This window comes from Biomphalaria glabrata, chromosome 12 (assembly GCF_947242115.1).
Source record: "Biomphalaria glabrata chromosome 12, xgBioGlab47.1, whole genome shotgun sequence".
Taxonomy (NCBI): Eukaryota; Metazoa; Mollusca; class Gastropoda; family Planorbidae; genus Biomphalaria; species Biomphalaria glabrata.
In genome coordinates this window covers 34,002,595-34,016,086 of record NC_074722.1, presented here as the reverse complement: position 1 = coordinate 34,016,086, position 13,492 = coordinate 34,002,595, and the positions used below count along the sequence as shown (strand labels likewise).

Below are 13,492 nucleotides of genomic sequence, written 5' to 3'. Positions count from 1 at the left end.
CTATTTATGTAATAAAGTTGTGTACAAATATATTTCACACAATGATCAACTCTATGTACCATTTTTTTTTAATATGCTTCAGTCTAAACAATGTGACTTGGTAAACAAACACAAGTTTATAATCATTCATCATTAAAGTACTGCAATTAAGTTAAAATCTATTTACAATAACAGATGTAGTGCTGTCTAACTTCCTAAAAATTGATGAGGACTGGAGTCGTCTGATTTACTTTCTAAAGAAAAAGGGGGGATTTTACAGTCAAAACTGGTGCCATCTCGTCTCTCCATTTTGTAGGTGCCCCTACAATGAAAGATAAAAATACCATCAAGATAGTAATGTAACTAATTTTATTCTAGCACTACCAATGTTAACAGTCAAGTCAGCAGTAGAAACTTATCAAATACTGTATTGACATTGAGATTGACATATTAACCTCTCACAAGCTATGACATCAAATATCATCTGGCGTATAGCGTGTACATAATATTTACAGTACAAACTTCATTTGCTGAGGTTGTACTACAGATGTATACTGAATATTATTCTCAGTAATCTTTTTGTTTATAAAAATAAAAAAGTAAAAGCCCCCTTTCAGACCTTGTGCTCTATTTAGAAGATGATGTAAAGGTCATCTGTTTCTGTGGCCTACATTTAATGAGGGTGGCCAGCACAATGACCAATCCCCTTTACTTGTCCCCAACTAATGTCAGGTACCCATTAGAGCTGGGTGCTCAAAAATCCCAAAATTAAAATGATAAAATTCACAGTAATCTGTTCTTTGTTTATATAATGATTTTCAATTTGATTCTACAGTGCTTTATAAGTGTACAAGAACAACGAAACCTAAAAAATACTTGCTCACTCAATATGCTAGGATCCAATCACTTACCGTGACCAGTTGGGAAATTGGGAGGGGCGCTGGGTTATCTGAGTGAATATTACCATATTTAATTTTTAAAAGCATTTATAAAAAAAAAGGGGGGGGGGAAATAATTAATAACCAATAGTTAATAAACTAACTGTTTTTTAAATTAATTCTTGTGTTGTCAGGTAAAAGAAATAATTGTGCAAAATTTCAGCTTGATCCGAGATTGGGTGTTGGAGCAATAACATGCACAAACTTTTTGTCAGACAGACTGAGTTGATATTTGTAAATAAAGTATAGTTTATCAATACTAGCCTAATGGGTACACCTGATACACACAAACAAAATCGCTATTTACGGATTTGCCTCCATTTTATGAGCATCTCCAATAAGTAAGACAGGGGCCTCATGTTACATCATCAAGGTTTTTGGTAAATAGCTAACAGTTTCTAATTTAATGACTGCTGTGACCAGAATACACACTAGATAAGGATTACAATACTAACCACATGTGTCCACTTGGTGCCTGCAAAGAAACATGGCTAGAGTACTGGAAGGCTGGCTGTTCTGGTGAAAGTACTGGTTCCTACAAATCAAATGGAACAAAACAAATTTTTAAAATTGCCCCCCAAAATGTGAGAGTTATGGTGCATTGATGAAGATAAAAACAAAAGTGATTTTCCTTATTAAAAAAACTTTTTGAGAGAGTAATTTCTTTGGTAAAATACCCCTGTAAAATGTTTCCCCTTGATAAATAAAAAAAATTTAGTTAAAGCCTTATCAAATAATATAGTTTTCAAATTTACACCACTACTAATATCAAAAATTATTTTTTTTTGGCAATGATAGAATTCATACACACTTAACAACAGAAACAACAAAGAAAACCATTTAATGTTTTTGATAGAAGCACTACAAAACTAGGGGAAGGGGCATCTGGGAGAAGGTTTCCTTGCTGATCTTAGGTATAATGCATATACAACTCAGCTTGAGCTGAAATTCAAACTCAAGCCCCCTTAATAGGTAGCTAAGTGGTTTTAGCCACTCTGTCTATAAACATCCCATGTAAATTTTAATTTGTGTGTTTCTTACTAAGAAAAAGAGTGTGGTACAAGTATAGACCTAAGGATAATGAGCTTTGGAAGTTTACAATCTTATATAATACAGACGTTACTTCAAAAAAGAAGATGATTATGTCCTACGCGTCATGCATCTAGTCATGCATATTAACCAATGAATTAAATTAAAGTCACTGGTTTTCTGGCTAGCACGGGCAACCCATTCCATGCTCTAATAGCACTAGGGAAGAAGGAGTACTTGTACAAATTTGGAAAACAGTTGGGCCTGGAGCTTATAGACCCACTAGATGGATAAAGGGGAGGGATGAATGTAATGCTTTGGGAAAGACACTATTAAAAGTTTGAGAAACTCAGCTACAGATCCTACTGCTTACAGAACTGCTAAGAAGTTTTAAAATGGGATTCAAACCCCTAGCAAGTCTTAGTTTAAAATATGCACCAGCAATTAATTTGGTTTTCACTAATCCACCATTTGATACATTGACCACACAATGGTATAGTATTCAAGGGATTCATTTCAACAACACAAACTCTTTTAACAATTGTTTTCAGCCAGTCAGAACCAGAGGCGTATTGAGCAAAACATGCGACCGGGGCAAGAAACTTAATTGGCCCCCATAATTTCCATTACACCACATAGAAATATAGGCTTATAAATTAAAAGTATTTAATAATAATATAATATAAATAACCTTAGAATGTATTTACCTAACTAAAACATCTACATTTTTTTTATGCCTCTCTGTGTGGCTCCCCCCTGAGGGTGGCGCCTGGGGCATCATGCCACCCCCCTCACTAAGTCTCTGGTCAGAACTGCATAGGCTTATAAGTACTAGAGGACTGGTATCCCAGCTTAGCAATTGATAGATATTTTTATATCTATTTAATGAAATTTCTTTTTAGTTGGACAGTGATGGAAATTGTTCTGATGCATTCATAAGCCCTTTGGTGTATGCATCATTATAATTTAATATAATGAGCTAAAATACTACGATAAACATTTTCTGCCTATTTATTATTATTATGTATATATATTTCAGAAGAAAAGGTTTTAAAAACATTAATAGAATTCTGTATAACTACCTTGAACAAGCACATTTTTCTGAAAAGAAAAAGCAATTATCAATAACAGGTGTGCATACATATGAAATGCCTTGCATGTACCTACCTGCCCAACTACCCCTCTTCCCCGAACTGTTTCTAATGTTCCAGATAAGCTAAATATCCGCCAGTGCCTTTCTCTAAGTTGTACAGTCTCTGTACCCCTGTTCTCTAGCCGGACACAGTAACGCCACTGTTGACACAAGAAAATGCTGCATAAATTTACTAAGGCATTGATTAAAATATATACATATATAAATCTAATCATCACTGACATAAGAAGCAGCTGGGAACACAAATAAAGTATTAAGATTGACTTATTAAGATTGACTAAGGTCAAAAGAAACTTGAATAAATACATACTTTTACCATTTCTACGATAATAACAAGTGAAACACACAATTTATTCACTTTTCTTTATAAAGTGTTGCTAATTATGCAGGATACTTTTACCATTTCTATGACAATAATAAAAAGTGAAACAAAATTTATTCTCTTTTCTTTATAAAGTGTCACTAATTATTGCACTCAATCCAGAAGAAATTAAGAAACTAATAGTAAATAAAATAAATGAGAAATGGACAAGCTCTCATCTGAATCACAAGAAAGATGATGCCTATAAAAGCTATCTAATCTTTCGACTCAGGATCGATCACAACAGAATGAGACAACATATATTAACTGGAAGCTCAAAATTGGAACCAGTGAAATTAGCCCATGTGGAGTGTCACCAGAGAATGCTGACCATGTCCTTCAAAACTGTTCTCTTTACCATGAGACCCATACAAGACACTGGCCACCAAAAACACCCCAATAGAAAGAAAACTATATGGAGAGCTCCCTGATTTGGAAACCACTGTGCAGTTCATCTCATATATTGGTCCAGTCATCTGAACGCTCCAACATACAAATGAGAACGAGGAAGAAGAAATGCAGAATAGAAAATGAAAGAGATAAAAAAAAAGGAAAGTTTCCCTAGGCAAAGAGAATGTCCAGATAAGTTGACCCGTGACCAAAGTAGGTACTTAGTGTAATCTCATTGTGATAAAAAAAAAAAAAAAGGAAAAGTGTAAAACTTCCCAGTGGCTAGATTAAATAAAATTCCTATTTGAACTGACAATTAAACAATTGTTTTCTTAAACTTTATATGTCTGCATATGAAGAAATTTACATATTTTAATAAGAAGGCTATACTACTACTACTAAGAAGCGCACTAGAGGGTTGACCTTAAGGAACACAGAACTGGAACAAAAAAAAAAGTCTAACGATAAATAAAAAAAAAGAAAAAAAAAAGGAAGGAACCTACCCAATAGACATGAGTCTGCTGTGCCTCCTGAGAAATAAACAAAAGAACAAATTATTTTTTGGATGTTAACCTTTCACATTTAAATTAGTTCTTATTTAATTGTACCTCACTGGATGATTAAACAGTTTTTAGTGCAAACTTTTCTAGAAAAAAACAAATAGACTGGCAGGTTGAGAATTTTTAAGCAGAATTGAGTTGGCAGGCTGCAGGGACAAAAGTCAGGTTTCAATCCTTGCAAAGTCAACGGCACTTTCAATCGCAAAAATATATTCTTAGTTCTTTAAAAAAAAATTCATTGCCAGAATTTGACCCTGATTATTTGGCCCAGAAGCCAAGGACTTGATCAGATACCATTCAAATATGCACTGTTTCAGATTTGAAACAAACAACAACAGCCCAAGAAACATTAATGTTTTCTTATTTTATAAAATACAGACGTTACTTCAAAAAAGAAGATGATTACGTCCTATGTGTGTCCCTGAGTCAATCTAGTCATACACATTAATCAATGACTTAATGATTGATTGTCTATAAGACTAAAAATAGATATGATTTTCCTTCGAAACCCCTACCCTTAGTAAAGTTACTACAAAGAAACTCTGCACTTGGAAGTTTTCAATGAATATAGAAAGTTTTCAAAGCTGATTTTTTTAAAGACTTGTTTCATACAGAGAATGGTCAAGTAAAAAGTATAAGGACGTTATAAAAACCCACTTTTCAACTCATGAAGAATGAAACTGTTACTTACCCTGCAACCCATGTAGAAGGGGATAACTGTCACCCGAATGCCTTCAGTACTCTCTCTGTGTACATCCGACAACTGTAACCAAGGGTGATTCTTCTCCTGCCAGGCATTGAGGGTATCATGGGCCACAAATGGTGGATCTAGAATGATATCATGAAAAAACAAAATGTCTGACTAAAGAAATGCATGAGATGGTGGGAACTGGGAACAGTTTCCAACTTAGTAATAAACCTGTTTTTTTTTTTTTACAAAGCTTCTAGTAACTCACTCTGTCTAGTACAAAGTTTGTACACATTATTTCTCCCACACCCAATCTAGGATTAATCTGAAATTTTACACAATTATTTCTTTTGCTTGACAACCCAAGAACCAATAGTAAAAAAATTGACGAATTAGTTAATTGGTAGTTAACTATTTTGTTTGGTATCTTGAACAAGGGAAAGAAAATGTACTTGATAGATGTGGTGGTATAAGTGGAATTAGTTCCCTTTAGGAATCTTGAGACCTGAGTGAACATTTTTTTATGCATTTAAAAAACGATCATATAAACATTCACTAAGGTACCCCCTTCTTCCCTCTTCCTTTAAAAACTGGTCCAGACAAGTGATAGGATCATAGCACTTTGAGAAAGCTAAAAGCTAAACAAAAACAACTGGTAAAAATATTTCTATCGCACAGATTTATATGTCTAGGTCAATCATACATATAATTACATGATTGATCCAAACTAATTGATAAAATTACACTTAATATCAGGTTGTTTTTAAAAGATATTTTCTTAATGTTTTTCTTGATCTTTAAATGAATTTCCATTTTCTAAAAGTCTTTAGATCTATGCACGTCTCCCATCAATGCTTCTACCTCACTGACCAGTCCACATACACATCTCTTTTACTGTCCTTCTTAGTTTTGGTGCTGTAAGTCTAAGTGAGACTAACTTTTAGCTAACATTAAGTCAGTTGTAGTGGTAAATGTAAGAGAAAGGTTCCCGCAAAAAAGTAAATTCAAGTTATTTACAGAGATTATTTCAAGTACCTAAAGCTCAGCGTGGGTTTGCAAAGTTCATGATGATGCGGCCATGAACTGGAGAAGGACAGTTGGTCAGATATTATGATATAATCATTTCTAATAGATTCCGGTAATCAAAAGGGAACTTACTTGTGTCTGGTTCATGCAGAAGAAATTTATCAAAGAGTTCATGTTGAATAGGTGTCACTTCTGGACTGGTGTAAGGGAGAATGTCTTCATGAGCCACATAGTCTAACCCTGATAAAATAAACAAGAAACATTCCATCAGCATAGACAATTTAAAAAATTATTTAATATGTTACAGGCAAAGGAGGAAATCCGGGCATTTTTTGGGTGAACTAGGAAATAACTTCCTAATTTGCTAGGAATAGTATAGAATACCTAGGCATATTATAGAAATGACTAATACTTGTACAGGTAAAGTATGAAAGTTGATCAATAATATTAATAACCTTAATGTAAGTTTCTTGTAATAAACTTCTATTTGCCAGTATTGTAGTTAGCTCAGTCATGTTTTTAAATGTATTGAAATTGTTTTAATTGCAAGGCTCAAATCATGAAATCTTTAGCGGTGTCTTTTAGTCCTGCCTGCTCTAATGGGTACTTGACATTAGTTGGGGAAAAGTAAATGCGGTTGGTCATTATCCTGGCCACATGACACCTATGCTAACTGTGGACAACAGAAACAGATGACCTCCACATCATCTGCCCCATAGATCGCAAGGTCTGGAGGGGAACTTTACTTTTACTTTACTCTTTACTGAGTAGGTGTTATTGCTTCAAACCTACTTTATTGTGGTGGTTATATTGTCAATATTTATTGTGTTGGTTATATTGTCAATATTTATTGTGTTGGTTATATTGTCAATATTTATTGTGGTGGTTATATTGTCAATATCTATTGTGGTGGTTATATTGTCAATATTTATTGTGGTGGTTATATTGTCAATATTTATTGAGGTGGTTATATTGTCAATATCTATTGTGGAGGTTATATTTTCAATATTTATTGTGGTGGTTATATTGTCAATATTTATTGTGGTGGTTATATTGTCAATATTTATTGTGGTGGTTATATTGTCAATATTTATTGTGGTGGTTATATTGTCAATATTTATTGAGGTGGTTATATTGTCAATATTTATTGTGGTGGTTATATTGTCAATATTTATTGAGGTGGTTATATTGTCAATATTTATTGTGTTGGTTATATTGTCAATATTTATTGTTGTGGTTATATTGTCAATACAAAACCCTGTTTCCTACTGCGTTTTATGAAAAATAGAAAGCAGCGTATGAGCAAGTCTTGGGATAGTTCAAACATGGATCAACGAAGCACTTCCTTATACATAAACCATAGCTGAAAAATTGTGTTTTATCAAAATGTAATAACAAAATGTTAGTGAGTGATATGACCAAGCTAATGTACCTTTTCATTTCTATTTGTAGCTTTAAGTTTACAGACTCTGCTTTCAAAAAGCATACCCAAATGATTTATGTTGTCATTTATGTCATTAACACCATGAAGAAATACTTTGAAAAGTTAAAGAACAATAATAAAAACAAACCAGAACCTGGTATTGCATAGAGTGCTCTGCTGTTGTCTTGATTGCCAAGAAATGTCACTGCCTCAGTCTGAGCTCTCTGAATTTAGAAATTAGAAAAATAAGTCACACAAGGATAATTTTATTTTTTAGTTGAGAACTGGAGATCACAGTTTTAAATTAAAAAAGATCAGAAAGCATTATAACACCATTCTATTTAAAATGACATAAATTAACAATATGATGGAATCCCAGGAATGATAATTAATTAAGAATTAATTATTACACATACATAAAAACTTTTTAGAACACAAAACAAAAAGGTACATTTATTTCTAAATTTAGTTTAACCAATGTTAGGATATGCATATTCTATTTAAGAACTCATAACTAAATTATGAACTGAAAGATTGGAATCAACAGCCTCCAGAATATAGGGCACATCTTCTATACACATATTACCTTACTGAGCACATCTTCTATACACATATTACCCTACTATCTCATGTACTTTGCTGTCATGTACATTTCAAATTTGATTGTGTCAACTTTTGCAAATCTGCTAGTGAAATTAAATTATTATATGTATTTGTAGTGTGTAATCAATATTTTTGTGATTCCTTGTTGAAGAATAAAATAGTTTTATTTTGTTAAGAGGATTTCTGTTCGTTTTCTTTACTTAAATAAATATCTCCGACAATATGGTGAAGTTTGGGGGATCAAAAATAGTTTTAGAAATACAAACACACATTTTAAACCCCACCTCATCATATCAATTGCATTACACAGAGTGGGTTAACAGTTCAAGGGCTTTTAACATCCTCCTCAAAAGGAAGGTTTTGTTTGTCATGGCTAAACTAATAAGCGATAAACTTTATAAATATCAAAACATCTAAGTATTAATGCAAGCCTAAGTAAGATTAATGCAAGCCTAACTAAGATTAATGCAAGCCTAACTAAGATTAAATTTTTAGGTTCTAGTGGAAGAACAGAGTTTTCTTTGTACTCACTATATGTGGACAGTCTCTGGCATCAATCAAGACCTGGTAATACATGTGGTTCTTGCCCTTGACTTCTTTACCAACAGCCGTGGTTTGATCCTCCACTGACCTGTGCAGATGGTATACACATTTAAGAAACATCTCAGCAAAACTATGGAACAAGCTTTCAAGAAACATAACAGTGTATTTAATTTGTTAAACTAAAAACAATTTTGCATTTATATAGCCTAAGACAGCTTCGAGGACACCTTAATTAAGGGAAGACCAAACAAGAAATGTAGAAAATGTTGAAGAACAATGGAGTCAGTAGAGTGGATGGATGAACTGTTTACTTGTCAATGCCAAATGTGATTATTCCATTTCTGAGAGATAATAATGTTAATAAGACTTAGACTAAGATTTCTTTATTTGATACTTCTTATTGGAAATGTGATATTATGACATAAACGTTTCCCAGTAAAAAGAAGAACACTTCATAGAAAACCACAAAAGAGAAAAAACATACACAGAACTTCATCGAGTGATGACTACAATACACACACACATCTTGATCTTTTTTTTTTTTTTTTTTACTTTTCCGAGTCAAAGAGCAGCACAGAGACATAGTAGAGAACAAATGACTTTTTGTATTTTTTGTTAACATTGCTCGTTTGTGAATGTTTGGGGGAGACAGAGAAGACAATATGTGCAAGAAAGATTTCATTAGATAGGATTCATACTAAAACTTCTACCTGTCATCCAACTTTGCCGCTGTATCACGGTCATACACATGAGCTAGCCAGGGAAATAAAATGATTCCTCTGTAGCCAAATATTTTGTGCAAAAAAAGCTGGGGAAAGAGTTTTTATAAGTGATATATCAATTTGAGTTTTATTCTACACACATCAGTTGTATTCTAAGTAAAAGTTTCCTCTCAGAAGTGTATAATCTATAGATACATTGCGCTTTCCCTTGACATCAAAATTAATATGTCAGTTATGGGATTAGCACAACTTGCTGCCCATGAGATCTGCGCAATCATTCACTGCTTTTTTTTTTTTACACCAACAAATGCCATGTCTTCTACCATCACAAAGATTATAATATGCATAAAATCTAAACATTTTTCCCCATTTTGAAATGTTTGTCAGTGAAGAATATTTTTTAAAAAAAGCCTTTGTACAGTGCAATTTTCAAGTTTCTAGCATACTCAGTGCCCTATGGTCCAATCTCTTTTGCAGACCAGGGGAGCAAGGAAGTATCTGAGAGAAGGTTTCTGTGCTGCCTTTAGGCACTCAGCAAACTTAACTCTGCTCAAGTCAAAGTAAGTAATAAATGTATATAATATATATGTATATTTAAACCTGTGTTTCTCAAACTGTGTTCCACGGAGCCCTAGTGTTCCATGAGGCCTGAATAGGTGTGCCATGAACTACTGTAATAATAAACTATTAAGCCACTATGTGAAATAATCTCTCTAAAAGAATTTAGTGTTCCACTAAATACTCTCTATGTGCAAAGTGTTCTGTGCTATGGCATGATAAGGAATGAATTATTTGTTTCGGAAATAGGGGAAGTTTTAGTCGACGTAAACAGACTACTCCAGGAAAACTTAGAAATAAGTATCATTTTATGAACGCATAGAGTTAGCTGACATTCAACGGTTCCCTTCATTGCTATTAAACTTGTTCGACATTTAGAATCAGCGTCGACTAACTTTTATTGATTGTTCGGCCTTTTGCCAGTGTTATTGGATTCTGCATTACATTGAGTGTTACCTCCATTTGGTTTATTTGCATTAGACACATCCGTTAAGGAAAAAGCTTGGGAAACACTGATTTAAACATTTAATTTTAATGTTATTTGATAGTTCTAAAATATACACTAATCTTCTTAGGATAATAAAGCTTAGTACTCTTTACAGACTCAATACCACTAAACAAGAACAGAATGCTACCTGTCCTGTATCATAAGCTTTCCCTTGTTCACGTGGTGTTTCTAAGATCCCCACTTCTGCAAGTCTATGGAATAAATTATCAATAAGCCCAGATCAACATCTAGATCAAATTTTAAGATAATAGATCTGCTCTTCACAAAGATTTTTTTTTACTTTAACACATGAACATATAAAATAAAGTCCATACATTTCAAAAATAAAATTAACCTTCAAATTTGTGTTTCAAAAGCATACATAAATTCGTTCCCTAACGCTGTGACTTCATCCGTCTTGACGTACATTCATGATTCATCCATTCATGATATTGCACGATTAGACACTATCAAAAGGTGACGCATGTGCATGACATAACATTATTACATTTATTCATTTGGTTTATTAATAACATCATTATTTTGTTTAATTGTTTCTAATATCAATGAAAAAATCAGGGATAAGACTTTTTACTAAAATCTAGATCTAGTAGTTAATAAGCTATTATTACATAGATAAGCTATGACTATGTCTATGAATCATACAGATTTAGAACCTAACAAACTTTACAAACATTACTTTTTAAATAATTTTAAGACCAGTATTACTATTAGTCTTGGGTAGGTCACTAGATCTAGAATTTCTAAAAAAAATTTTAACTAGAGTAACTAGATCTTTCTAGACTACTAGTAGACTTAAGTAGACTAGACTGTTAATACTGTTATTACATGACTAGACCTAGATCATATAAGATCTAGATAGAGTAATCTAGAGTTAGAGAGAGTACACTGTACTGTAGTCAGTAGAGTTGAACTAGTTTAAGTTTAAGTATGACACAGTATGATATTGATACAAGGGGTAGTCTCTAGTAAAATAATACTATCTCTAGTACTAGATTGCTAGATTTAGATCTAGAGTCTTAGTCGACTTAGTAGAGTCTAGATCTAGTAGTAGTACTACTGGAGTAGTAGTAGTAGTGTTGTTATTAAGTTAGATCTACTTTATCATTGATATGGACAATTTCTCAATTTGGTGATATATATTCTAGATCTAATAACTTATATTATATAAATAATAATACAGACGTTATTTCTAAAAGAAGATTCTTAATTCTTCATTCTTAGTCACAGCGGGACTAAGACTCTTGGCTGAGACTGACGTAACTTAAGACCACTTAAACTTAAGCCAACTTAAGGCAAGGGTAAGTGACTAGTAGTAGTACTAGTATTTGTTACTACTAGTATAAAAAATAAATAAGTCGTCTTGACTTAGACTACTTTAGTACTTAGAGTTTAGAGTAGACCAAGACTTAGACTGTCTCAAACTCAAGTCAAGACCGTCTTAGTCTTACTTAGTGATTCTATCTAGAATCTAGCTAGATCTAAATCTTAGACTTTGAGTACCTGGTTGACACACATCGAATGCATGTTTTCTGTACAGATATAGACTTAGGAATTAAGGGTTTTAAAATCAGACGTATAACACTGAATGCCATTAGATCTTGACTCTAGAATACTCTAGAGATCTAGTTTTGTCATACAAAACAAATTATATTATCTATCTTCGAGACCAAAATACGAAACGGAAATAACCTTGCTTTTTTATTAATTAATAGTGCTCTCCCCTGACACGAGAATCTTTAACAGAAGAAAACTACAAAAATTAATTGGTATACGTAAAGTCCTTGAGTTAGGGTTGTCATGATCTAGGTTCGGATGTTCCTTCAGATTTCAGAATTGAAGATTATAAGGTCTACATTCTAGCCCAACCTCCCACTGGACGGCCTGGTATGACGGCGGGCAGGGTTTGAACCAGGGACATGAGATGATCAATGGTCACTTGGCCACTGAAGGAGGCTATAGAGATAGATCTAGTCTATTGTTAGATCACAGACCTGTGGATCTGAGTTAGATCAGAAATTAAACAACTTATGGTTGATCCCAGTTGTGGTTCGATAAAAAGCTGGATGCTCCCATATGAATTCACTGGTGATGATAAAGCCTCCCGAATCATGTTAGCTTTAGAAGTCCCCAGCGGAAACTAATCCAGATCCACAAATCAATGTGAATGGTCATCTCTTTAATGTTGATGACCATTTTACCTACCTGGACAGCACAGTGTCCAACGATGCGTCACTGTCTAGAGAAATAGACAACAGTCTCGCAAAGGCCAACAGCACTTTCGGCCACCTCAAACTGAGAGTATGGTGGAACAGGTCTCTTCACCTTACAACAAAAAATCAACTTTTATAAAGCAGTGGTTCCCATCAAACTTTTGTATGGCCCCGAGACCTGGGTGCTCTATCGAAGACATTTTGGCTCCTCGAACGCTTCCATCAAAGATGCCTTCGCGCCATAATGGGCATACGCTGGCAAGACTACATTACAAATAATTATGCTCTGCTGGAGGCCTGTGTGGACAGTATAGAAGCATTAAATACCATCCGACAGCAGCACTGGGTCGGACACCTATCCCGCATGGGAAATGACCGCATGCCAAAGATTATCTTTTTTGGCCAGCTTAAAGGAGGACGGCGTAACAGAGGTGCCTCCCGTGAGCGCTATAAAGATCAACTCAGCCGCAATTTCGTCCTCACTGGCATAGAGGAAATTAGCTGGCAGCAGATGGCCTCTGAAAGAGACAGTAAAAGAGCTCTCACAAAGTCTGCGGAACACACACTTGAAACCCATAAGGAATGTCCTAATTGAAGACAGGCACAGAAGACGGAAAGAAAACGTTAAATAGACCGCATGGGGACGACGGCTTTGTCTGCTATAGATGCGGGAAAATATGCAGGGCGCATAGTCACGTGAAACACCGCTCTTACCCTTAATTTTCGGAATCGAATACATTGACATTATTATTATTATTGTTGTTTAAACTAAATTACTTGCTATACTTGGCACTACCG

The 13,492-nt window shown here is 34.0% G+C and overlaps 1 protein-coding gene across 1 annotated transcript; it reads right to left on the bottom strand.

Annotated features, from left to right (window-relative positions):
• Positions 1–81: 81 nt before the first annotated feature.
• LOC106068380 (polymerase delta-interacting protein 2-like) lies at positions 82–12,181 on the bottom strand. The gene is made up of 11 exons (XM_056006232.1): positions 11,985–12,181; positions 10,609–10,672; positions 9,404–9,501; positions 8,682–8,781; positions 7,702–7,771; positions 6,257–6,364; positions 5,102–5,238; positions 4,354–4,380; positions 3,114–3,239; positions 1,373–1,452; positions 82–301 (listed from the first exon to the last, which is right to left on the bottom strand). The coding sequence occupies exons 1-11, from the start codon at positions 12,074–12,076 to the stop codon at positions 187–189; spliced, it is 1,017 nt and encodes a 338-aa protein (XP_055862207.1). The 5' UTR covers positions 12,077–12,181; the 3' UTR covers positions 82–186.
• Positions 12,182–13,492: the final 1,311 nt, after the last annotated feature.